At 42.3% G+C, this 27180-nt stretch overlaps 1 protein-coding gene across 3 annotated transcripts in view; it reads left to right on the forward strand.

The window, feature by feature from the left end:
- KLF12 (KLF transcription factor 12) overlaps nucleotides 1-27180 on the forward strand; it is a gene marked incomplete at its 5' end in the record, with an annotated part of 148189 nt that overhangs the window by 91209 nt on the left and 29800 nt on the right. The window contains one exon of one of the 3 annotated variants that reach the window (XM_080358963.1): nucleotides 7202-7237. The exons of the other annotated variants lie outside the window; for them this stretch is intronic. Within the exon in view, the coding sequence (XP_080215089.1) occupies nucleotides 7202-7237 (36 nt within the window). The remainder of the gene's footprint in view (nucleotides 1-7201; nucleotides 7238-27180) is intronic. 3 annotated transcript variants of the gene reach the window in all.

The raw sequence follows: 27180 nt of genomic DNA on the forward strand, positions 1-27180 counted from the left end.
AACAGCGTGTGCGAGCATATTTCTTGTGCTGGGTGCCTGAAGAAGCTCCAAACAGTGAAGGACTGGATGGGTTTAGGGACATGCCGGGTAGGACTCTTCATGGGACAGTAGGTGGGAATACAGTTGTGGACCTGGGAAGGTTTTTGAGTGCCCACCTCCCAAATCAGTGTTTCAGCATGCCAATTTCCACACTTCTCCATGTGTTTCACTTTCCAAACTGTATTTTCTTCTTTCAAATGAACAAGCTTTCAGTGCTTTTTAATGTAGTAGAATTAAAGATGTTATTCCATTATCCAGAGTATTCCTTTTTCCCTGTTTACCTGTTCCCACCCTTCTGCCTATTGAAGGATGGATCTGACCTTAATTTTTACATCCCAGCCACAATTCTTGCTCCACTAAAGGTATTCTTGTCTCTTTCTGTATCCCAGTGGCTTTGGAAATCATATGTAACATAGAACAAAGGTAGAGCAAATTCTCTTTTTTATTTTTTTTGTCTTAAAAAAGCAACTCTGATTGTTGTCCCTTATGAATTCTTTTGAAGCAGAGAAACAATGTGTGCTGTTAAAAAAGGAAAATAAACAATTGCAAATATGTTTTTCCCTTCCCTTGAATCTCCAGTACATTCTGCAACCCAGTTACTGTAATTGTTTTTAAATTCTTTTAAACATGCATACTGTCAAGAGGTTGTGGTACAACAAGTATAAGTATTTCTCACAAGGCCAATGTGACCACAAAGGATGGAAAAAGACAACATAGCAAACAGAAAATCCCATGTCTTGTTTATCATCTTTTTTTTGTCTTAATGGCAAATACTTGGAGAGAGAATCTGTTTACATCAATGAAAGACTAGCTTAGGTTTTGCTGGTTCCCAAGGCAAAAGGAAGGCATAGTTTCCAACTTGCAAGCTATTCACTGTGTGTGTGATGATCTTAAGTCATTTGTGGATATGTATGTTGCATTTTGACGTGATTAAATGTTTTAAGTCTATTGATTTCGTGCTGGGGATTAATGATGCTGAATGAAATAACAGCGAAGAATAAAACATGTTTACATGCCTGATTAAAATACCTTTAAAAAGAGCCTGAGTACCTATTATTGGATAGGAATGAGATAAGAACCGCCTAGGACCACTCATGCATTCTGCATTGAAAGGAAAATGAATTAATTCCTTTAGGCATAGAAAGAAGAAGAGCAAAAATTTGTTAAGGATAGACTGTACCTTTCTGAATGCACAACTCCTGTGTTTGACTCATTATTTTGGAAGAGGAGATTAAAGAGGTTTCATTATCGGTTGCTGCAGATCTGTTTTACTGAATCAATCAAAGCATGATGCTTAGCTGCTTGGGATTAATGAGATGATCTTTTAACTGGAGAACTTAGTGGTGACAGCATGTTAATAAAGGACAAGACCCAAAGATACTCAGTGCAACTGTGGACATGACATACAGTAAAGATGGTGTTTGCTGCTTTGAATTTGCATAATACTTTTAGATCTCTTTGCCCGAGCATATTAACTCAAAAAAATCTTATCTTAAAATGTTCGTTGTGCTAATTGGTTTGTATCTGCTCTCTGCAAATGTCTCTAATGCCTTTCTAGATTCATGGGTCATATCTGGATTTGCAGTTAGGTGCCACGTTCTCCTCGGCAAGATAATAGTAGATGAAGATGGAACAGACCTATTTGGTCATTAAATCCATCTTGTTGAAAGCACGATATAGCCTCTTCCAATAGTATTAAACTGTTAGTACCCTTGATGTTAGCCAGAATGCCAGGGAGAGAATTTATTTGTGTTGTGTCTGTGGAGAGGGATGCTTTAATGATCAAGCTAGCATGTGAAATACTTAATGCACGTGAAATGCTCCCTGTTGAGCTAGGGAGAAGTTTAAACATGCAACCTAATCCAGCTGAGTAAATATCTGAGGAGACCAGCTCGTGCACACATTTGTTTTTTCTCTGCTGATGCTCTGCTCCAGATGAGCGTACGTGAGATGAAATCAGCAGTCTGATACCCGCTACAAGCCGTTTGTCTCAGAAGGGATTGAATGATTATCCTGGGTTTGGGGCAGCGGAGGTGGGGGTTGACAATGTAAGGTTATTTATGGGTTTTTTTCCCCCCACTTCCACCACTTCATACAAGACCTGGAGCCCTTAGTTACAGAACAAAGTGTCTGAGCAGTAACAGAGCTTGTGCAAACCCAAGAGAAGAGTAATGACTGTTCCTCGACAAGCTTCCTGCCTCGGTGCAGGTGCAGGAATCAGGAGGGCCTGAATAATTCATAAGGTGCAAATTAGCCCCAGCTTGCTCTCACTGCTCAAGAATTTTGCTTCTGCTTACCTACCTAGTTGCTAAAAAGAACAGAAATAAAGGAAGCATAGGAAGGCAAGGCAGAGAGCATTATAGCTTGAAGGCCAAAGTCACAGAGACTGCTGAACACTGGTTGTGTTTGAAGGCTCAGTTCTTACTGAGGAGTTGAACTGGGCACTGATTATTCATTAAGTGTTTTCTCAGGAAGAAGTAAACTCTGGTGACCCTTTCCATTGCTCTCAGGGGAAAAAACTTCCTTTTAAGAATTAGGTTTTTCCTGCTTTTATTGTTATTGTTTCTAAAAATTGTTGATTAAAGAAAAACCTTAAAATCTCATTTAAAGCTTATTAAGCTATTTTAGAGAGTGTGCATTTATGGTGTCGCTGGGCTCAAGGGTCCAGAGAAATCTGATGAGAAATTCTGGATGTTAGGTTAGTTACTGCTTTTAGTAAATGTGGGTTCCAAAAGCCTGTATGAGACTGGCCATGTCTGGAAATGTGTTGTGTAATTAGCTTGTATTTTTATAATTTAAAAGGCAGCATTCATGTGTTTTAAATACTGCTAGTGATGGTTACCTTTTCTGTTGGGTTTCTTAGCTGCCTTTCTGCCCAGAATAATGAAATGAGAGGCAAGCAGTGCTGAACCCTTCTGCTGCACAACATTGCAGCTCACCCAAATATCAAGGAAAAGGTTTTGCTGAGCGCAGTTTTAATGGAAAAAGGGAATTCCCAACACAGATCTGCAAACAGCCTGTCTGGCAAAAGCAGGTTGTTTCTGCCACATACCTGAATATCCCTTTGACATCCCCCACGTGGGAGATGGAATCATCTGACATCCCCATCAGGAACAGGAACAAGGTAGGTAGTTCTCCCTATTGGCAGGTGTTCCTATGGAGAAAAATTCTCTTAAATGTTTTCGCTCTGCTGAATATGGAGAAGAATAGTAGGAAAAAAAAAAATAAAAAGATGCTTTTTAGTAGTTTGGTGGGTTTTTTTGTTTGGTTTTTTTAATGTATACCCCTTCTTTGTGCAGCCCCTTCTACCCCACCCCCTCTTGTCTCCCGCGGGCAGCAGCGAGGTCACGTTGCCATCATCTGTTTCTGTATTTCCCTCATTTGGGTGGCTGGAAGAGGAGCTGGCTCTCATTTCTAGCTGATTCTGTCATTTCCGCTAGGCCCCAGGCTTGGGCGAGCGCCAAGACCAACAGGTGATCCTTGTAGCTGCAAAACAGCAGGAAGGAGGCTGTGTGTGGAGGAGACAGTGCACCAGAGGGGCTGCCTGGCCCCGCTCCATCTTTCTGTATAATTAACGCCCCCCCTCTCCCCAACCCCCCATACCGAGCAGAAAATCTGTGCCGAACAGCTCAGCTGGCGCAGCCATCATGGGGAAAATGTGAATAAAGAGTCCTGGAAGGATATGGGCCGTGCGAACGCAGAGGTGTCTTAGAGAGAAACCGTGGTTGGGCCTTTGTAGGAACAGGGGCAAAATTGTATTAGCCGCTGAAAAGTAATGAGCACGCTGTCAACCCTTGCAGGAAAATAAGCATTTCAATGAATTTCAGTGCTATATTCATGGGCTTTCTTGTTCATATAGGAACTAGTTTGGAATGAGGTGATAATTCAGATAAGCTTTTCTCTACAAGAAGTAGCTTGCAAAGTCACGTGGAAATTATTTCGACAGGGGGTTTGTTCTGGTCAGGAAGGGCTGTCTCGAGCCATAGAGCTGGGAGCAGCCAGTTCAGGCTGTGCAGGCTCTGCAGCCCCTGGGTGTGACTTTACAGGGGTAATTTTTAGAACACATGAAAAACTTCCAGGAATCCTCAAGACAGCCTCAAAGATTTTTTTTTCATATTTATTTTTTTTCAGAGGAAACTCCTAAAGGATTTTTCTTTTTTAATGAAAACAAAGTTATATTTAGGAGATGACAGTGGCTTAACAAAACCAATTCCAAAACATATCTCCAAGGCTTAGGTTAACTCCTTGGCATATAGCATAATGCGAGATAATGTGTCCCTGGAAACCCTAACTGCATGTTTGTATTTGTGAGGCAGGCTGATGTTTTAAGATAGGCACTTGGTAGCCTTAATCCTCTAGAAAACAGATGATATCTCAGGTTCTTTCTGCTTGGTACATATGGGAGCCAAATTGCTTCTCCTGCCTGTGGAGTCAGTGCTCAGCAGTTTGAAAACTGAAGGTTGTATATAGACAAGGTATAAATTTTCTGTATACGCTTCTGTAGGGAGCACATCTGCGCAGCAAGGGTAGGCTGCCCACAGGGATGAACTGGGAACCTCGACCAGCTCCGCTGGTGACAATGAGGTATTGCAGCAAGTCTGCACAAAAACCGCTCACACTGCCTGAACGTTCTGCTGTATGCAGACCAGAAACACAAACAGTAGTAAGAGTAAACTCGGTTATGAAACATCAACATATTTATCAATGCTTCTAGCAGCTAGCCCTCTGCAGTCTTTTTTAACTCAGACAGCAATCTAGGATTTTGTTTCTCCGTGCATTGTTCTGCAGTTTGACAACCATCTGAAAGGGGGGGGAAGTGTCCTGGCAGGGACACGTTATATCTCAGGGGTATGTCATGTGTGTAGAAACTGAAAGGCTATCCAAGACCTGAACTGCAGCAGATTGTTGCGAATACACACTTTACTTCCCTTGGACGCGTCACCCCATGCTAAATGGTGCTCAAATGGGCACTATCATCTCAGTGTTTTTTCCCTTGTGCCCCTTCCCTTCTCAGTGCTGGTTTACTGCCTTTGCCCTCTTCCAAAACCTCTGGTGTCTGAGGCTATCAGCAGGGACTGAGGTGTTTCCATTAAAACATTCTGATTTTTTCTCTTTGCTCCTCTGCCTTGAGTGACTGTACTAATCCCTGCATTTGCAGTGTGTCCTGGACAAACATGAATAGCCCCTCTGTCAGGCTTTGCTGTCCCTCTTGTTTCCCCTTGGGTTAAGGGGCTAGTGGGAACAGTTTCTTTCTCAGACACCCACCGCTGGCTCCAGTGACCTCTGTAACCCCCCCAGGCATGGCAGGATGGAGCAGAAGCTTTTGTCTGCAGACTGGTCAGGGTGAGCTCAATGACTCAGTTTCATCAGTAGGCAGCAGCGCCAGCTGAGGAGGCTGAAGAGCAAGCAAGGAAAACCTCCCACCTGCATTTCACTCAGTGCAGCCCAGCCCCAGTAAAAGCCCTCCAAAGAGTACTGCAGGCAGGAGAAAAGCGGCCTTTGGTGGCCCCCGGGAAGTCAAGTTTTCCAGTGCATTTGGCCGGCAGCCTGGAGCAGATCCATTCCTGATGCCAGCCCCGTGGAGCACCGCCCCTCGTGGTTCTCCCTCCCGCTGCAGCACATACCTTACTATTATTAATAGTCAGAGGCGCCAACAGTGTGCTTTGTTCTGGACGGTATGCCGTTGCCCAAGGAGCAGGGAATTGTGTGGCAATTGTTTTTGTGATGGTAGATGAATTTGGTAATGAGAACTCTATTAATAGTTTTTTTTCTGGTCTTTTTTTTCTAATGTACCTTCCTCTCTCCTGCCTCCCCCCCAGGCTGTCCCCAATGCACTCAGCAGGTGAAGGAATCATAGAATTAATCATAGAATGTCCTGAGTTGGAAGGGACGCACAAGGGTCATCGAGTCCAACTCCTGTCCCTGTATATGACAACCCCACAGTTCATACCATGTGTCTGAGGATGTTGTCCAGTCTCTTCTTGAACACTGTCAGGCTTGGGGCTGGGGAGCCTGTTCCAGTGCTCCACCACCCTCTGGGTGAAGAACCTTTTCCTAATGTCCAACCTAAGCCTCCCCTGGCACATCTTCCTGACATTCCCTCAGGTTCTGTCATTGGTCACTAAGGAGAAGAGTTCGCTGCCTGCCCTTTGTCCCCTTGTGAGGAAGCTGTAGCCACCATGAGGTCTCCTCTCAGTCTCCTGACTGTAATCCCTCTGGCAGAGGAGACAGAAGTACTGCTGGGACACGGAGGTACGTGGGAGCAGCAGGTTTATGTGGCATCATAGCACTTCAGTGGGAGCAGATCAGCCAGAGAGACCTAAAATTCATATCAAGAGTGAGAAAGAGAAACAAGTCGGTCGCAAGTTCTCCTTATGTATGCTGCAAGTGTGCAGAGTCCCACGATGCGGTTTGTTGGTGCATGGTGTAAGGAAGAGAGCTGCTCTTGTCCATTTGGCCTGGTGCAACTTGGCCCAAAGTCATAGACTATCATGCCGTCACTGAAAGCTTCAAAATCTGTGGCTGCTGTTTGTTCAACCAAAAATCCTTAATAGTCATATTTACTTTGGAACTGACAAAACTTTCAAATGTACCTGCTTTCAGGTGGCAAAACCTAAACACAAAAAGGTGTAGATTAGCATGTGAGCAAATGGCACTTTTGGAAAAAACAGTGGATTTGGAAAGCGTGCTAACACAATGTCCAGTCTTGGGGATTCTGCTTCACTCAGTGTGGAGTAAGAAGAATAAGCAGCACATACCGAACCTCATGTCTCCCAGATCACTAACTGTTTAATGTTATTCCTGTAACCTGTATACTTCCTCCTGTTACACCACCTCCTCCTGTTATTCCACCCTGTGTAGTTCTACTGTTTCACTGAGTATTAGCTCACCGTGGCACATAGTTTGTCTTTTTAACTACTTTGCAAAGTACGTAGTGCTCTTTTGGGTGCCATAGAAGTAATAATAATAATAATTTGCTAGGTGTACTATGTCAAGTTGTTCTTATATTGTTTGTTGTGCAGACACAAAGTAAGGGTGACTGCTGAATGCTGATAACACAGCTGTAAGGTAAACCTCTAACACAGGAAGGGGAGTGGTCTGGTTTATTGATGAATACACTCAGAAACAATGTCTGCCTTCCAGTCTATCTGTGCTTTTTTAGGAGAGCGCATTTTACTTGGATGCAGCATCACCAAAGGTCAATAATAATCACGTCTAAATTGCTTGCAACGCAAAGGTAATGAAATGCTCTCATTACACCGGTCATTATTTTCATTGTTAATTCAATGTTGTTTAACTTTTCACTGGTTTCTCCGTTACGAATGTGGCAGTGAAACAGCCACATCTGCTGCTGGTGCTTGAAAAGTGCAAAAAGGCACCACAAAGAAAATTGATTGACTGCAGTTGACCATATTAGGGGGAGACCTTGCTTGAACCGGCAGTAACTGGAGGGAAGTGTAAACTGGCCTTAATTCTCCAGCAGACCTCTGAATATTAAGGATGTGCACAGCAGTTGTGAGGAGGCATTCAAAGTCTGGTCATGTTCGGGATTACATCCCCTCGGCTTTCTTGGTTTTGCTGTGGTCGTTTGCAGCCCAGGGGAATTCTCTGGCTTTTGGACTCAATGTTAGATATGTAATTGGGTGGAGAATTAATGTAAACTTAAAATAATTCAGTTTCACAGTCATTATACTCCTTAGCTTTAAATTATTTAGCTTTGTGTCTCTGGTATCTCCCAAAAGCCCTTCCATTACCAGTCGTCTCACTCTCTTTATTAGCTTATATTTTTCCCTAAAAGCAAGGCCTCATGTACAGTGTAATTATCCAGCAGCACCGATTAACTGCATAATTCTCTTTTCTGTAAAACTGCTGTGTAAATTACTTTTCCTTTCACAAAAATGACTCGTCAGGCAATTTTGTGGAAGGTTTTGTGTTGGTTTGGGCTTTATTTTATTTATTTATATTTTTTTTTAGGTTCCACTTTCCCAGCCACCCTCTCCATCACTGTGTCATGGTAATAGCATTAAACACTGTTGTGTGTTGTGATCTTGGTGCAAGGACTAAGCCGTGCAATGATTTCAGTAGAGAAAATTAAAGTGGTTTCCATGGTATTGTTACTTCTACCACCAGACCTGATGAGCAAAGTTGCTAAGATATCCTGCTGTTAGAGTAGGGATGCTTTAAGAGAAAATTGTCTTAAAAACAAGATCAAGGAGACTTATTTGGTTGAGGTAGTTGTTGAAATCTGCTCCATCTCTCAAACAGCCTTTCATACTGCCTGTTGCTGCTTCCAGTCTGCTTCAGTCACCTCAGCACCTTACACATCCTATTATTTTTTGCTGCTTCTCTTTCTCCATTTGCCTTGGCAATGGCTCCTCACCATTCTTCCATTCTCTCACACCAAGACCAAGAAACCCACCCAGCACCTTCCCACGCCCTTAGGTATTTTTCATGCTCCCTACACCTGTATCCTGGGCCAAATGAGACGACTCGATGACATATCCTTGTGGGACTGTAAAATACTCCTGAATAGTAGATGGTACTTCGCTCATTAGCTTGTCATCTGGATTCATCCTGAACAAAACAATGACCAGTGTACAGTGAAGAGCCTTGTTTGACTGATGGAGAGCCTGGATGTTGCAAATCGAACCTTTTCCTTTCTTATGAGGGTAATTCCTTGGGTCTGCCATTTTTAAAGCCATTGTTTGTTACAGGTTCCGTGTATTTGTGAATGCCCCAAGCAACATGCAGTTTGGAGGTCATCTTTGTCCTGCTGGCAAAAGAACCACCCTACTTACTCCTCTGATATGGAGTCCTTCGCTGAAGCTGGCAATTGGTTTCCAAAGGGCATGTTTCTCTTGCCTATGCATAGAAATAAGTGATCCAAGTCTAAAATCATTCCTACTGAGTCAATCCAAGCAGACCCAATAACCTGGCTAGTGTTTACCAAAAGAGCAGAAAAACTAAGTTGGTATAGAGTGATTCTTCCTCTGGAATATCCACATCCCCTCTCTCCACCCATCTTCTACTTTATATGTTTAAAAAGAAACACAGTAGTTTATGCACCTTCAGCTTCTGAGGCTATTTCTTGACCTTAATGTTTAATATCCATATATGGCCCTGCCCTTTATGAACTTGTCTAATCCTCCTTTGAGCCCTTTTATTCTCTTGGCCTCTGCAGTATGCAGTGGCAATGAGTTCCAAGTATGTGTTACATGAAAAAAAAAATGGTTCTTCCCTCTGCTCAGTTTAAGCCTCCAGTTCTTAGAAAAAATAGTGGATAATCACTTCCTATCGTTACATTCTTGGCCATGGAGTGCTGTGCTATCTCCCCTCGGTTATCTCACAAATTTGGCATTCCCAGGGTAATGTGGTTGTGGGCCAGCTGTCAAACATGGGGCTGAAATAATTTTCACAGGGAGAGTTTTCACTCTGTGCTCTATTTTTGAGACCAAATTAATCCTAGATCTGCCATCGTTTGAATCTGTTACTAAGATCAGGCTAAACTAAAGAAACACGCTTTCCGTGAACTATTCTATCACTCTTTACATTCAGAACATTACTACAAATCATTTGTTGTGGCACAAATAGTTGCAAAGCATAAAACTGCTGAAATGCCAGTCATTTAGCTGCTCTCACCATTTGCTTCTAATGAGTCGGTAGCTTGTTCAACCCTCTGTTTTTTAAGTGTGACAAAAATGATGCTTGTTGCTGTTCCGCGGCTTGAGCTGTTGGCATATCCCTCATTTCTGCTGTGCCAGGAAGAACTAGGATTACTGTAACAACCGTTCTAATTACTTCCAAATTTTTCTCTCTAGCTTGTGTATCTGGAGCTAATTTGTTGTCTTTTTGCATTGTTTTATGTTTTTTTTTCATTTAATCCCATGCACCTGTGCTTTTAGATTGTGTGTCCTTTCACTAATGTTCTGTGAGTTACAGCAATGAGCTAATTAAGTATCTTACGATTTAAGAAAAATGATTTAATGTGTCTAAAAATGCAAATGTATATTTTGCATTATGTATTTTCCTGAGTTTTAGACTTTAACCAGTGGTGTTAAAAATGATCTTGATACAGTTATTTCCCTGATTCTTCTGGTCGCAGTGACCTTAACAACCAGTATTTTTGTTGACACATGGCTTGGCAAATAAAGACTGAAATAGTAAATGCACTATCCTCTTTGATGTGTTTCATAACCGTTTTCCATGAGGCATTTGCGATGCTGGTTTTAAATGTTTAATTATACTCAAAGTCATTAGAAATCTATCACATATGTCTGACTTTGAAGGGAGCGAAGTAACCCCTTCAATACACTCCTGTCCCCATCCCCAATTCCACTGCAACATTGTGACTGATAATATTTTCTCCTATTAATTAGTTTTATTATCACAGCGTAGCAATCACTGTCTTCAAATCTCCATAGACCTTTGACTAGAGTGGCTGTCGATACAGAGGATAGATTTTTGTGGGACATTAAGAGACATTATTTTTGCGAACACCATAAACCGTGCGTTTCCCCCTACCGTGTTTCAGCACACCTCTGTATGGCAGAAGGGATTTGCATCAGTCTGTGTACTAAAGAGTTGCTCTACATTAGCAGTCCCTTCCTTACAATTTGGAGAAAAAGACACAAACATGTTGCTTTGCAGAAAGGATCTGCTTAATTGTAACAGAGGTAGGGCTGTAAACCACACTAAGTCATGAAGGTCACGGCTTCTGTGAAAACTTTCTCTATTAATAGTCTATAAGTATTTTGTTTCTGCCAAGCTAGTGCTTAGAACCAAATTAGTCCCTCATTACAAGTCGGATACATTAAAGTCAAGGGTGTATCAGCATGCCCTGTGTTGCCTCCAGACATCCTCTGTGGTCCCTCGCTCAGACTGCATTTTCAGAAATGTACAGATATGGTAAATATGAGTAGACAAATGACTAAGCAGTTTCTTGGGCAATCAAATTATGTGTAAAACAAATGAGCCTTTTTTTCTTTCCTTTTTCTCCACCTCTGAATACATTTTGCAAATCACCGGCTCTTTTATCAGCTGTGTGGAAAACGTAGAATCATAGAATACCAGGTTGGAAAGGACCACAAGGATCATCTGGTCCAACCTTTCTTGGCAACAGCACAGTCTAGACAAGATGGCCCAAAACTCTGTCCAGTCAAATCTTAAAAGTGTCCAATGTTGGGGAATCCAGCACTTCCCTGGGGAGATTATTCCAATGACTGATTGTTCTTACGGTGAAACATTTCCCTCTTGTGTCTAATTGGAATCTCCTCCTCTTTTCCATGTGACTTCTTGTAAAAAGGGAGTCTCCATCTTCTTTGTAGCCACCCCTACAATACTGTAACATGGTGATGAAGTCTCTCCTAAGCCTTCTTTTCTCAAAGCTTAACAAGCCCAGTTCTCTGAGCCTTTCCTTATACAGCAGCTTCCCACTCCTTTGATCGCCTTCATGGCCCTTCTCTGGACCCTCTCCAGCCTGTCCACAACTTTTTTGAAGAACAGTGATCAAAAGTATTACAGGTGTGGCCTGACAAGCGCAAAGTAGAGCAGGATAATGACTTATTTGTCCTTGCTGGTGATGCCCTTGTTGAAATAGCCCAGCATCCCATTGGCCTTCTTTGCCACAGCAACACACTGGTCAGTCATATTGAGCTTATTGTCCACCAGGACCCGCAGGTCCCTTTCCACAGAGCTGCTCCCAGCTGGGTAGATCCCAGCCTGTGCTGCACTCCTGTATTACGTTTTCTCAGGTGCAAGACCTTACACTTGTCCTTGTCAAACTTCACAAGGTTCTTGTTAGCCCACTCATAGAGTCATAGAATCATGGAATGTCCTGAGTTGGAAGGGACCCATAAGGATCATCGAGTCTGATTCCTGTCCCTGCATGTGACAACCCCACAGTTCACAGCGTGTGTCTGAGGGTGTTGTCCAGTCTCTTCTTGAACACTGTCAGGCTTGGGGCCGTGACACCTCCCTGGGGAGCCTGTTCCAGTGCTCCACCACCCTCGGGGGGAAGAACCTTTTCCTAATGTCCAACCTAAGCCTCCCCTGGCACATCTTCCTGACATTCCCTTGGGTTCTGCCATTGGTCACTAAAGAGAAGAGTTGGGCGCGTGCCCCTCCTCCTCCCCTTGTGAGGAAGCTGTAGCCACCATGAGGTCTCCTCTAGGTGGGACAAACCAAGTGACTTTAGCTGCTCCTCATATGGCTTCTCCTTAAAATTCTTAACCAACTTTGTGGCCCTCTTCTGGACACTCTGCAGTAGCTTTATATCCTTTTTATCCTGTGGTGCCCAGAACTGCACACGGTGCTCCAGGTGAGGCTGCACCAGAGCAGAGCGGGACAATCACCTTCCTCTCCTGGCAGGCGACGCTGTGCTTGATGCACCCCAGGACACAGTTGCTAAAGCAGTCAAGCACTAAGAAGGACGCTCATCCAGCTTAAAAAGCTATGTTTCTCAGTGCTACCTGTTGCCTTCAGCGTGACAGCAAAACATATTACCATGGATAAATAAATATATATTCAGTGTTTCTCTTGGTATGACTCCTTTCACCACTAAAGTAGATAGGCAGAGTTTATTCTGTGTTTAATGGAAAGAGGTGGACATCTCCATCCCATTTTTAAACATGTATGTCTAAGATACACAAGGTGAATTATCCCAAGAATTGCCAGTTTCTCTGTGTGTCTGTCGTCATACTGTTTAACTAAGTTAGAACAGATGAAGAGCTTCCTTCTCTGGAGACATTCAAAATCCATCTGGACTCCTTCCTGTGTAGCCTCGTCTGGGTGTTCCTGCTCCGACAGGAGGATTGGACTAGATGATCTTTCAAGGTCCCTTTCAATCCCAACCATTCTGTGATTCTGTGAAGAGTTTTGAAGAGAACACAAAAAACGTAGAGGAGGTGTAGGGTAAAAATACCACCCTGGAGAAAAACCTCCTGTGAAAATTAGTGAGTTCTAATCCTAAATGCAGTAAAGTGAGCATCCAGTGAAAGCCAGGAAAGTGGAGTTCGAAGGACGAGTTATCTGGAATCACATATACTTTTACATACAGTAAGTGTGTGGGACCATGACTCAGGATTTCTTAGTGACCGTATACCAGCCCTGTTATCTTACATTTCTTATGCCCTGACTTTTAAGGATGCCCTAATCACACATCTTTTCCATTCTAGGAAATACCTATTGTAAAAAAAAAAAAATAAAAAGGGGGGGGCAGTTAATTACTCTTTATGTTACTACTTCATCTGAAAGATGGTAGTAACATTGTCCATGAGCCTTACATTTCTTAAAGTGACGATTGTTCGCATGTCATTTCTGCTTCGTAATTGTGTTAGACCCAAATGTAACTATTTGATCCTATTAGTGCAAGTGCACTTATGCAAGCAACCCTTTCCACCTTCAGGGAACATCTTTAATTTCCATGGAGTCCCATGTGGACAGAGGTTCAGCCATCTGGATCCAATTGCAGGATTTAATGTTTAGATCCACCAATTTCAGTTTTTTACCCTAAAGCACACCGCAAAACACAGAACTACGTAAGTCAGTGTTGGGTAGTTGGGTCTTTCTCCTTAAAAAAACATAGGGATAGTGTTAGTGCAGTCTTCTAGAAGACACTTTATGTCTGGGATGTTTCAGCTGTGGTGTGACAATGAAATTAAGTTTTGGTGTGTATGTGGGTGGAAGTTTTTATTTGTTGACTTAGCACGTGAGTCCTTTAGCGTTGACATGACTTGGTGGCATTAGTTGCTTTTCCAAAAGTAGCAGGGATAACTTGATTGCACAGATGAATAGGCAAATTACATGGACAGAGTCCAGTCCCCTTTCCTCGCTATGGGTTTTGGCCACTTCTCCTGTGCAAGTACTGATGTTCAGCCGAGTGTCAGTGAATCATAGCAAGGAGGGCAGTGACACATGTCAGCTGTCTAACGTGCTTCTCCACAGGGTTAGAGGCACTGATGGCTTGGGACGGAGGTGGGAGAAAGCAAAACTGCTGCCTTCATTAGATGCCTGTGGTTACATCATTTCAAGTGTGTGGTAGAACAGCACTGTGAGAAATGTCATGTAATGATAATGTAATTAGTACTGGTCCTCAAGTAAGAGTCTAGTAACAGGCCTGCTCTGTATCCAGACTTCTTAAAGTTGTCTGATCTTGCAGTAGAGTGAGGCAGAGATTAATTCAGAAGTTAAACTTGATATTTGGGGGGTTTTACATGTTTATATGTGTCTACGGTACTTTATGTCAGTCTGCTAGTCTTAAATATTTGTTTCTCAGAGTCCTTGTTTCTCTTGTTTCTGTGCTTCTCACAGAAAAGTGCATTACCTGTCCACAACTGGAGAAGGGTGAGGATGAAGATACCTATTGGAGTTTCATGTGTTTTTAGAGCCTTTATGCCTCACAGGTCCATGCTTCTTAACTTCAGCTTCACCCACCTTAGGGTATTTGGGGCCACAAAATGGGATGTACGGGACTGAACTGTGTGTTTCTCACACAGAAAAAAGAAGTCCATGAGTTGTGAAGATAGCACAAGTACAGCCCTAGGATACAAAGCTAGGATGTTGATGTGCTAAAGCACCTCATTAAGCACCCCTCAGCAGTAACCATTCCAAAAGGCAGTTTCCTGAGTGGTCTCCGATATCCTGATGTGTGCAGTAGAATCAGAGCATGACAACATGTGTGTGTGGGAATCCTCAAAATAATGACAGTAAATGTGAGCTTAAAGTCTAATAGCGTGGTTTTGTAGACACATCTATGAGAAACTGCATAGAAGGGACTGATCCAGATGCACTGGAATTGATTGCCCAAATAAAACTGCTTGTGTGCTTGAGAGCTCACAGAACCAGCCTTGAACTGCAACAGTTTACAGATGTTAAGGAATTATGCATACATGGACTTCTAGAAATCTCTGTGTAAGGTATTTCTGTGCTTCCATTTGATTCATGTGAGTGCCAGAGATGTGATCCTGTAAGAGAGCATGGGAGGACCAGACGCTTTCAGTGGTGCCCAACGATAGGATGAGGGGCAATGGGCACAGACTGAATCACAGGGGGTTCTTTCTAAACATGAGGAGAAATTTCTTTACTCTGAGGGTTCCAGAGCACAGGAACAGGCTGCCCAGAGAGGCTGTGGAGTCTCCTTCTCTGGAGACACTCAGAACCCACCTGCACACATTGCTGTGCCATCTGCTCTGGGTGAACCTGCTTTAGCAGGTGGGTTGGACTAGATGATCTCCAGAGGTCCCTTCCAACCCCAAACACTCGGTGATTCGGTGATTCTGTTTATTCTGTGTGAGTTGGAGGAGGTGCAGTACCCACATAATACCCATTGTGGGGGAAGACACTAGCAACAGAGTGGGGGAAGGACATATATATAGAAAAATACAGAGGCTTGCCAAGGCGGATGTCTGAGTGGCAAAACTAAATGCAAATACTAGAAGAGAAAAAGGAAAGGAGTTCAGACAAGGTGTTTTAGCTTGAGCAGTAGTTTTCTTTATGTGTTAAGTTTTATAACACATAAAGTAGCCCCGGCTCATCTAATCAACTCCACCAGCATAGTGTCAGTATACTATGCCCAAAGAGAGAGATTTGTAAAATTGTTCAGTGCTTTAAAGCCATATTCTTTAGGTAGACTTTTTTCTGGGTTCACAGTCATTTATGAAATGGCACCTTTTTGTTCCGTTTCTTCTGTGTCTCATTCTTTTCTCTGTCCTTTGCCCCCTGCCTTTCAATCAGAGGGGCTGTCGTTAGGCAAAAAGCAGCACTATTTTTCTAACATTTCTCCAGGTGACTGATAGGGGAAGGAGGAGGAGAAAAAAAATCTTCCTTTCTTTTTTTCCCACTTCAGGCCTCAATTATTCCGTACGCTTTGAGCAACCTTGTAGCTTAACTGAAGGAATGGCCTGATTTCTTGTAGCGAAAATGCCTTCCAGTCATCTTCCGCAAACTGTGCAGCTTGGAGCACTCAAGTCTTTATTTTGGGGGAAGACAAGGAAGTATAGAATTATTTAGAGGGTTAAGGAACAAAGACAAGGAAACTAAGGAAGGAGAAAACTGAAAACTGAAGGAGGCTGGTGCCACCTAGAGTCAGGACTTGACATTGGTTGCGTTTTTCAAGAGTGGCTTTCCATTAATGTATATGTGAAAACAATAGTAAAGGAAACCCCCTCAGAGCAATAGAATTGCTTTCTTTTCATTTCAGTGGGAACAATAGGAACTTCTAAAATTCTTTTGGATTTTCAGTAAGTACTTTTTTATGTACAGCTAATCTAGGTATATTAATTCTGATTCAAATTTTCTAATCCCATATAAAAAATCAGAAATAACATAGACAATGCTAAAAGGAAGACAATTTACAAGTAAATACACATTTAGAGGAGGCAACGAGAAGTTGCAACCAAACTGAATACAGATAACTGAGACTGAAAACATTCTCTTCAGTGTTGTACTCAATATGATGCAATTTTCATTTATAACTATGATACTGCTAAAATGTGCTGTAATAATAAGCAGCAAAGTAAGTTTTACTTTTTTCATCTTTTAAAAATTATTGGCTTTATAACATAATGTTGTTAAATTCCAAACTTCACCAGATGATCAACTCATAAAGGGGTTTTGAACTTCCTTCAAAATACTTGGAACACAAGCTGTAACGTGGGGATCAACCTGAAAAAAGTATGTATTTAGAAGCTAAGCAAGCTGGTTAGAAGCTAAGCTTTCTCTCAGGAGAGAAGCAGAGAAAACAGATTACTTAGTTTTCATGAGTTCAAACCCTGGAGAGATTTAGAAGGGCAGCAAACTACTTAGTGAATAAAAATGGTACCTTTCTAAGATAGCTTCCAAACATCAACATGTTAGTCTAACATCCCACTTTGGTTTTAGACTTTACAAAATAATTCCATTTTTGGAGTGACATGGCCTCTCCTTAACTTCTCAACCGGTTTAAAATTTGACCTGAATTTTAAACGCTTCTCTGCCATTTCCTAGCCATATTCCTGCAAGTAGTTGCATTGAAAACAAATTGGATTTAGAAGAGCGTGTGTAAAGATGCTGTCAGTACTGTGGCCTGTATTAGAAAATGTTAACTGACAAGCACCTTTCTGTTTGGTTTTGCTTGATTTTAAAAGTCTGCTTAATATTTTACAAGTTTATTTCATTCTTCCTTGCAAAGGCCTGTGGAGTATCCTGGGAGTACAGATGGAAAAGCAGCTTTTGTGTAGAAGAGCACAGAGGGACTATTCCCACTGCAGTGTCACGGGGCTTTTTTCATCTCCTTCGTCTCCATCTCTCAGATGTTTCTCCTGCTCCAGCCTTGTGTAACACTGTACCAGGAAGTTAGCCCCCAGACCAGGTCATAGCATATGGGGAGGACTGGGAGCAGGGCAGGTGGGTGAAGAAAATCCAGTGCAGAGTTGATTTCAGTAAGGCTGTGACTCTTGACTTACAAAGAACAAATGAGAACTGCTTGTTTGTTTGTTTTACAGTTATTTTCCCCTTCTAATTACGATTAGAAATCGGAATCAGTGACCTCAGTCTGGACAACTTGAGGGTTTGTAGTACCTTGAACTAGGACACTGACAGACACCTTTTGTCCTGTGTCACATTTGGTACCCTCACTTGCCTGGTCCTCCTTTGCTGCTCCCTCTACCCCTGATTGTCCAGTTTCGCAAGGGAAGACCCAGCAATGGGTGCTTCTGGGAGCAGAACTTCTTGCACAAGTCCAGCTTCTTCTCTCCTGGCAAGGCAGCAGCACCGCACTGAAGTCTGACTTTGCAGGAGCAAGAAAACAGTGTTGATGAGAAACCTCCGATCTCCTGGCTCTGGGGCAAGCAGAAGTGCCTGCTCTGGCATTTCCATTAGGACTGCGGAGCCTCTGCGTGAAGCAGCACATCCCATCCAGTTCCTGACGGTGTTAGAAATCCTGTTGCATGTTTGAAGGAGTCAAGTTATGGCAGAAAGGATAACAGACTGTCTCAACTTGAATTTATGCAGATGTCCCATGTATGGCTTGCAGGGTGGTGGAATGGCCTCATTCTCCTCAGTGGGTTGCAAATGGGGGCAGGAAAAGGAGGACAACCATCATAAAATGTCCTGAGTTGGAAAGGACCCACAAGGATCATCAAGTCCAACTCCTGTCCCTGCATGTGACAACCCCACAGTTCACACCCTGTGTCTGAGGGTGTTGTCCAGCCTGTTCTTGAACACTGTCAGGCTTGGGGCTGTGACACCTCCCTGGGGAGCCTGTTCCAGTGCTGCACCACCCTCTGGGTGAAGAACCTTTTCCTAATGTCCAACCTAAGCCTCGCCTGGCACACCTCCCTGACATTCCCATTAGGTGATGTGGAGCAGGACGGGCCTCAACGTGGCATACACAAACTCAAAATATTGTGCCCTAGTATTTGCTGCTGGGTATGCTTTCAGAGTAGATAGTTGTTGCTATTGCAGCATCCTTATGTCGTTTTACCAGTGGCACATCCTACCTCCAGAGCCTTGGTATAACTGCTAATCAGCAAAAACATTTTGAGTAAGTTTATGTGTTGCCATTCTCTATGTAAAAGACTATGTTTCAATTAGCCTTCTTTTCACTTGTGTCACTTGATAGGATTTTATTTTTCAGCTATTCAGATTTTGATCTCTTGTTTTCAGTCAATTAAATATGTAAACATGCTTTGTGTTTGCAAACCTCCTTGTAGCTACATATATAGAGACATCTGTGTCTATATGTGCACCACTCCCTAATGTAAAATTGGAGAGTGCTCTTTGTCCATTTCGTTGGCTCTGGCAGCATTTCTATGACCTCTGAACAGAAAGGAATATGATTCTGTTGTCATGGAAGTTCAGCTTAGGATCAAACATTTCGCACACTTTGATAAGTCTGCTCAGCCACTTTTTAAAAAGAAGGCTGCCAAAAAGCGCTTTATAGTTTTACTATTCCTTTTTGTTCTCAGTTCTTTGAATTATCCTATTCCAAGTCTTGAAAATAACTTCACATTCGTTAGTAGTTTTGTCTTTTTCCATTTGCTCCCAGGATGCTCTTGTCTTGTTATTGCAGGCTAGACACAACTATTAAGAAGACGTTAAATTCACAAAGTACGTGAACTCTTTTTTCCTTCATCTCATTGAACTCCTTGATCTCTGTATTTAATTCTGAGGTCTAAAATGAAACCCTGGCAGCATGTCTTTCTCCCTACCTCGCTCAATTCTCCACAGCTCTGAAAGGAGAATGAGACTTACAGGAGATTACTCATACTATTTTTCTTCATAGTTGCTATGATTAAGAAGATTCGCCAAAAACTTTTTGAGGATTTTGGGGGGAATTAAAATTCTCTGCTTGCTGGCCTAACATGATTACCTCCTCCAGTTCCCTCTTCCCTCTCCTTAACAGAGTTTTAAATTAACACAATATTTCTGTTTACTTTCTTGGTTGGGCATATAAGCATGTCAGAATTTATGAGCAGGATCTGGTTTTTTTTAAAAAAAAATAGTAGATTAGTTCACTTATATTCTCTTGACAGATTTATGGGACTGGGCATTTAGTCATTAATAAATGTATTGTATTTTTAAAGCAGAGTTTCCCATGAAAAAATGTGGAAGGGAAGAATATTCTGCACAGGAGCTGTTTACCTGTTTTTTAGATTTCTACATGCTTGCTTTGTTCTTTATTCTGGCAATTTCATCCACCCTCATTTACAATGGCTTTTGGTATGTGGCATCTGCACAGCATAATGTCACTAGATTAAACATATAGGTCTCATCCTGCAATACTGTTGTCGTGCTGCTTTGCTGAGAACATGGAATTATTTCAGGAACTGTCCTGTGTTCAGTACGTTTACAAGTCCGAACAAGACCTGAGAAGAGCAGCACTGCTTAGATTGCTGGAGGGGATAACTAAGAGGACAGCGTAAAGGAGTTAGATGTGTATGGCTTGGCTAAGCAGCAGTTCAGGAGAGTAGGAGTGTAGCATCGTGTCTTGGAAGTATAGAGAAGATGGAAGAAGAAAGAACCAAATAACACTGTGCATGAAAGTATTAGGAAAAAGCAGCAGCAGATTAATTTCATCTGCTTAACCCTCAGTTTAAAAACTTTCTGCCAGCACCTTTCCTTTGCATCAAAATGCTATCTAAGGGGAAAAAAAAAAAAACAACCCAACCTTTAGAATATTTAAATGAAGAAAAAAAAAAGGCACTAGGATCTTTTATGGCTGGGAACCAGAAGAAAGTATGATAGTGGGCTCTCAGTTTCTTGGGTGTTAAATTCAGGGGAATCTCCCAGTCCTGCTGTAAGGAGTAGTTTGTGTGGCTGCTGCTTCTTCGGATGGTTTATGTTATCCTACCTCCCCCTTTCTGCTGTCAACGTGTCCTGTAGGACCTTTGCTGTTACTGGTGATGTCCCCATGCAGTTGCCTCCAGGAGAGAGGATGAGGTGTCAAGTGAAGCATATGTAATTCAAAATTTTGCTGTGTTGCGATTTGTCTTGTCTGCGCAGGGAAGAAGAGTGTGACCCATGGGGTCTGCATGCCTCCTTGTACTCCCATCATGTTAATCCATATTTCTGTATCAGTTATCATGCTGATAGTCTGGGCAGTGTTGTGGCCCTAAACCCAGGCAGAGCTGCAAAGGAAGTAGGGAGGGATGGGTGAAATCATGGCTCCATGGAAATCAGTAAGAGCTGCCAGCCAGTGTGACCAGAACTTCCCCCAGAGATAGTGGCATGTTAGTGGAGTTATCTTCTTGTAAGTTGGCTCTTCTGCATTTACTCATTTGAGCCATCAGAGATTGTACTCTTTTAAAATAATATTTTTCCCCCAGATATTTACTCAACAACTGTTCACCAAGATGCTCTGTTAGATTTTGGCTAGCTCTAGTAAAAAAATATTTACATTACCGCGTCTCCATTTAAATAGGCACTACTGTCCTTGAAATGTCAAATATAATATGACATGTCAATTACTGTATGTCAAGCACATGATGTATTTTCAGCCCCTGTTGATTTAGATGGGTTTTGACGTGTGCTTGACGTGTTCTAATGGTGCTTCTTCAGTTCAGTGAATGTCTTGAAAACAACGTTGAATGGCACATAAATCACAGCACCACCTTTCGCAGGGAAGTTTGCTGGAACATGAAGGAGCAGCTTCGCTTTCCTGCAAGCGTTTGGTCAATAATGGCTCTCTTGTCCCACAACTGGGAGCCTGCAGTTTCTGGCAGGTCTGCCAGCAGGGCAGGAGCAGTCTGATCGCAAACCTGTTTTACTAAAGGATTTTTTTAATCATTACTTTAGAAAAAGGAAACCTAATATTTTTTCACAAGATCTTTTATAAATCCCATAGCAGTGTTTGGCTCGCATTGTGCATGGTGATGTGTGTGTGATACGGAAACATGCAGCAGGACCATAGGCCTGGTCACCATATAGCATTAGTAGGGATTTCTTCCTAACCATCGTCACCTAAAATACCTACATAGAATAAGGATGAAACACTCACTCCAAACGTTGTTGCAAATAGTAAGTAGCATTTACTGACTGCTAACAGGGTGAGAAATGAGATTATGTTTTACTCTATTATACTATATACTTTCAGAGTCTCTTAGTTCTGTTTAGTACTAATGTTTACTTTTCTGCCTCGAAAATGTACATTTTCATATAAGTGTGGTTCAGCCACTTCCCGAAAAGACAATAACACCTATAAAGGTTGTGAGAGGCAGAAGGACAGAAGGGGGAAGGGTGATACCTCCATACTTTAAAACTGAGAACTAAGTCACACAAAGAATAAGGGATGGGACTGAGAATACCTGGGAAATCAGTTGCAGCACTCTGGAGCCCCAGCCCATTTTATCCTCCTTTCCTGATCTTCACTGCTGTTTGAGTGTAACATATCAGTTTAATGAGAAGCTGTGCATTTAATTAAGGTGCACTTTCAAATGGTATTGTTGAGTACGATGGTCTCTGAAGTAATGTGAGACTTCATAATAGCATCATCTTTCAAAATAGCTTTTAAATCCAGTGCTTTCAGATGGGTAGAGTTGGGCTTCAGCCCTTCAGAAGGTAAAGCTCACCCATGGCACATGTATGTAAACCACGTCTCTGCTCTTTGAACTCCAGAGACTGAAATGAAAGCAGCTTGTCACAAAAATAGATGAATACAGGGCCATTTTTCTGTTGTTGCTCAATTTTTTGTCACAGAAATGAGAAAGATAGTAGGATTTAACACTCTGGTGTTAAATAGAGGGCAGTGCAGTACGTGCTACTGGTTTAGCTGATATTCTGTACTTTCACATACCGTATCTCTGCCTCTTGCAGAAGAGGTTTGTCAGACTCTTAGTATGAAAAGTTGCAAGAGGTCTGCCTGCTGGGCCACCGGCTGCTGAAAAGGTTAAAGATGTTTGGAAAACGACTGTAATTTACTGAACATGAAACACATTGAGATTCTGACTTCTCATTTTTATAGACCATAGCAAGCACAAAAAGTAACTGGCCTGCAAGCGCAGCCTTTCAAGGCTGCCTCACACTGACACAGAATCACAGAATCACAGCATCACAGAATGTCAGGGATTGGAAGGGACCTCGAAAGAGCAGCTTTGCTCTGTGGCTGCTGTGGGGCGAGCAGTGGGTTCGCGTCCCTGCCCCAATCCTCCACCCACATCCTGCGTGTCAGGAGCAGGGCTTGGTCGGGCCACAGGTGGCTTCTACATCACATTTCATTAACGTTTTTACTATTAAAAAATCCATTATGTCAGTAGTCTAGACTTCTCTACCTCCATTTCTGTAACAAGCTGAGTTGTGTTTAAGTGGCCATATGTGTGACTTAAGTGAGAAATGGATTTTGTGGCTGCTGTTGCAGCGAATATGAAACTCAGAATGGACCCAAGCAGGTGTGCTTGGGAATGGGAAATTCCAAAGATGGTTCAGGGATGTAATTGAAGTGAATGGCTTCCTTACAGCAATATTTCTGAAAAAAAAGAAAAAAGGGTATGGGCACACAAGTTGGGTTTTGTGTGTCCAACTTGTGATCCTGTGTCTAATTCGATTTCAGTCTGTGATGACAGTTCTACTCCCTCTGTCCCTCCCGTATGGGATAAAGGAATACAAGAGGGGCAAAGAAACGAGAACAGCGGCGGGAAGGAAGAACCCTCTTCTCCCTTCCCCCACCCTAAAATGTGTTTCCTCACCTCTGGGTGGGTGTCACGAGGTGCCTGGAGCACCGCCCTGCACCTCCCAGGGTGTCTGCCCAAAGCAGTGGTGGTTTCACAGTGCCCATGGGACCCAGGACCTCATTCCCAGGGCAACATGTCTGGCTTGTCTTCTTCAGGGAGTCACTTGCGATGGTCACGGTTGTCTCGTCTGACTTGGTGCCAAATGCCGCTCTGATGTCTCCTTCCAGTTGCCTATCGCTTTTTCTCGTTTGCTGTAGTTACAGCAATACCATTTTGTCATGCTGGGAGTTTTGGGTTTGGATTTTTTTTTCTGTGCCTCTTCCAAATGAACAATTGTGACAGCAAAATGCTTTGGTAATTATCCCTTTTTACTCCATGTGAAGGCTCCAAATGTTTTAGGAAATTATGGGGGGTTTTTTTATCTTTAAAGTTCTGGTATGTTCCATCCCATTTAACAAAACAAAACAACATATGTGCAGGGTTGAGTTTTGCTAGATTTTAACAGACTCTGATTCGTCTAGTAAAAGCTTGAGTGTAAGCACGCCGCTTGTTCTTAATTACTATATTGGCAGTACTAGTTGGTGCTTTATTTGATGACTGATACTGTTTGTAAGATCTCAGATAATAAACAAGCAGAAATTTTAATACATTAGGAAGGGAAAAATATCCAGAAGTGGGCATGGGGATTTTTCAATCTTTTTTTTTTTTTTTTTTCCAGAAAGGAGATTTTAAAAGTAGAACTAAAGAAGTCCTGGTGTGAGTTTAAGTTATTAAGCAAAACATCTTGTTGGTGAAGATTTGGGAGACTGGTGCTTTCAGAAAAGCAATAGAAATTCCAGAGACCAATTAGCTGGATCCTGAGTCAGTACAACTGGCTTTTGGCTGATCCATGCAGGAAACCTGTGGCAGAGCAAGGGGCTGCTGGGTCCTAGACTGATGCTCCTGACGGCACATTTAAGGCCCTTGAAATTCAGAGCACTCTATTCTATCCACTCAGATCTGTTGACCTGCCTTCAGGACTTAAAAACTCTGCTTGGCAGAGCACTAATGAGCAACGTGCATAAATTAGCGAGGAAAATGGAGTGGCCTGTTATTACCATCCCTTGATTCTCAGTGTTGTAGGAGGTGCAGTCAGGAGGGATGCGCCTGCTTCGGAGAGAGCAGCCAGACAGATCCGCTTCACTTCTTTGCAGGGTTTCCTTTGCAATCTGAATGTGCTTCCAAGTGTGAAAATAAATGGTAGTGATGGTAGCGTAAAAAAATAAATACATCAAGTAATAACAAGGCTGTAGAACTTTTCTTTAGCACTAAATAGGACAAGGAGTATCATGCGGATGAAGGAGGTCCAGTATGCGTTTCTAAGGTGTCTGTAAGAACTCCCACTGGTGACTGGGGGATGTTTTTCCGTGGGTGGAAACCAAGTTCCTTCCCCCCTCCCTGAGTAATTTTTGAATAAAAGGAAAAAGTGTGGTAATCTGAAAACAGTGGCTATTTAACCCCCTGTGAAAAAGTGTTCAGTTAACGACAATACTATATGACTATGAATTCTCTTCTTGCTTTCTTTGGCAGCATTGTTTCTAGATACTTATCTAAATAATTCTTGTTGGATGAAGCTAAATAAAATTTACTTCATAAAGCCTGCAAACATGAGGTTTTGTCTGTTGCTAGTCTTTAGGGAAGTGCTGGGTCAAAACTTTTGACAGTTGCTTGTTCAACCTTGTATATTTTTATCCTTCTCTGAGGAAAATGTTTGATGTCTGTTGGAAATAGCAGAATAATTTCTCTCAAATAACTGAATACTTGATGTCCCAAAGGGAGACATACGCCCTTTAGCCACTGGGAAAACATTTCTTATCAGGAGAATGCATTGTGTTGCATTTCAAAAAACCTGAAGAGGCAACTTCATTTAGATCTTGCCCAATTTAAATCCCCACATAAGAACTTTCCTATACATTCACATACAGAGGAATGGTTAATATAACCAACTGATGTTGCCTTAGGGGGCTGGAACAGGCATAGGGTGAAATCTTGACCCTTTGTTTTGGTGGCAAAATGTCCTCAGGATTTTTTGTTCTTGCCTTTCTGAAGAATAATATTGCCATCCTAAAGGGGTGTGTAGTTTTCCCTGACTGGGAAATAACCACACTGAGGTCCGCTGAGTTGATAAGTGGAGGAGCGTGAGGGCAAACCCACCCACCTCAACCCAGTGAAGCTGCTTGGCCACCAGCCTAGTCAATGCCCTTGAAAAAGTGTCATGGGGTACTCTGTGTGCAAGTGGAACAATTTCTAATGTGACGAGCAGATCTGTTAAAGATGTTTTTCATTAGATTTCTTAGTACAAAAGGTACTTTCTGGCTATAGGCAGTCTGCCTACCACAGAAATGTTGCTCTTAGTCAAACCTTGCCCTCCCCATGGCCATCTGAGGTTGTAAATACAGCACTGTCTTGGTGAGAAAGTGTTAAGGGGACCAACCCATGAAAATGACAATACTCTGGTTTCCTCTTTCTGTTGGGAAACCGTATGCCTGACTCCACTGAAGACAATGGCAGTTTTGCTGGACTTTTCTGAGGCCTGCTGCTCGCTGGATATCTTTCTGACCCCTGACCTAGTGCAGCGATAAACAAGGAGTTGCTGAAATTTGCCTATTTGGTGTGTGTGAGAAGTAGGTAGGTGCTTTATTGCCTCATTAATTACAAGTGGAAGGCCTGTGCCTACCCACAGTTACTCAGAGTGCAGACTGAGCATTCCCTGGGTGGAAATCGGATTGATTTGAATGATGGAGAGAAGAAAAGGAATGGTTGCCCACATGGTCCAACCTATCTGTGCAAGGCCAGTAAAAAGATATGGTAACTCTTCCAGGAAGGCAGTCATGGGTTCCTCTTTCTTTGAAATTATATGGCTAGGTGATTTCTACAACTTTTGGGGACACCTTCTCTCCCGGTGTGCAGATGGAGCCACTAGAAATCTTTCAGGTACTAGCAAGCACGGTGAAACTGCAGCCATACATTTCTGCCTGTATAAAATCTCAGTGACAACACCTGGCCCTGTGATGCTCTAGAGTGACAGTTCCCAGCTGGGGAGGAGGCAGCAAGTCTGGGGGAAGACAAGCAAAATAAAGGGCAGGAAGAGAAATTAAACGGCAGTCCTCGGGAAATGAGGCCGAGGAATTGGAGCCAATGAAGCCCAGAAATTTACTTAGTTTTCAGGTGAGGCTATTATATATTATAAACAGGCATGGAAAAGCACCAAGGCAGGGAGAGTTAGTGGGGGTTCTTCATATTACAGTAGTGTATTAGTACTCCGTTCATTGCTTTGAACCACAGTGCGCTTCTCTTGCTTTTCAAGCACAAACCAGCAAATAAGATGTAGCAAGGATCTTGTAATCTAAATGAAGAGGTACCTCATTGGCATGCATGGCTGTAAAGCTGGGTACAAGTTAGCGTATTGAATAAAAAAGCTAGCTTATTGTATAACATAAATACATCAGGATTCCTGATTGTTAACAAAAATGTGTGGTAACACAATCTTTATGGCCTCTGGAGTGTATTAACAATTTTGATTTATAGAGTACTTTCTCATATTCTTTTATAAAAACTTCCTTTCAATGGGAGAGGAAGCTTTGGAAGAGAAACAAACAAGCAAGCAAGCAAGCAAGCAAACAAAAAACCCCATAAATCTCAAACTTCATTGATTAGAAAGGAGTTTTAGAAAAAGAATCCCTGATCCCTGAAGTATCATCTTGTGCTTGGTAATTTTTTTGTCCCTCAGGGAATTAAATTATTTAGCTCTTTTTTTCTTATCCAGATCAAATAGTTACGATACTTATTTTCTCTGCAATATATGTATTCTTTGCAATTTATGTTCTTAGTGACAGAGTCACTATAGAGGTATGTGGGGCATATGAAATTGTTTTTTGAGATGACATTCTGTTGGGGGTGGCTGTTTACATATATAAGCACCAAAGTGTACACTTCAGTGTGGTCAACTATTTAGTAGTTA

Source organism: Nesoenas mayeri (genome assembly GCF_963082525.1).
Source record: "Nesoenas mayeri genome assembly, chromosome: 1".
Classification (NCBI taxonomy): domain Eukaryota; kingdom Metazoa; phylum Chordata; class Aves; order Columbiformes; family Columbidae; genus Nesoenas; species Nesoenas mayeri.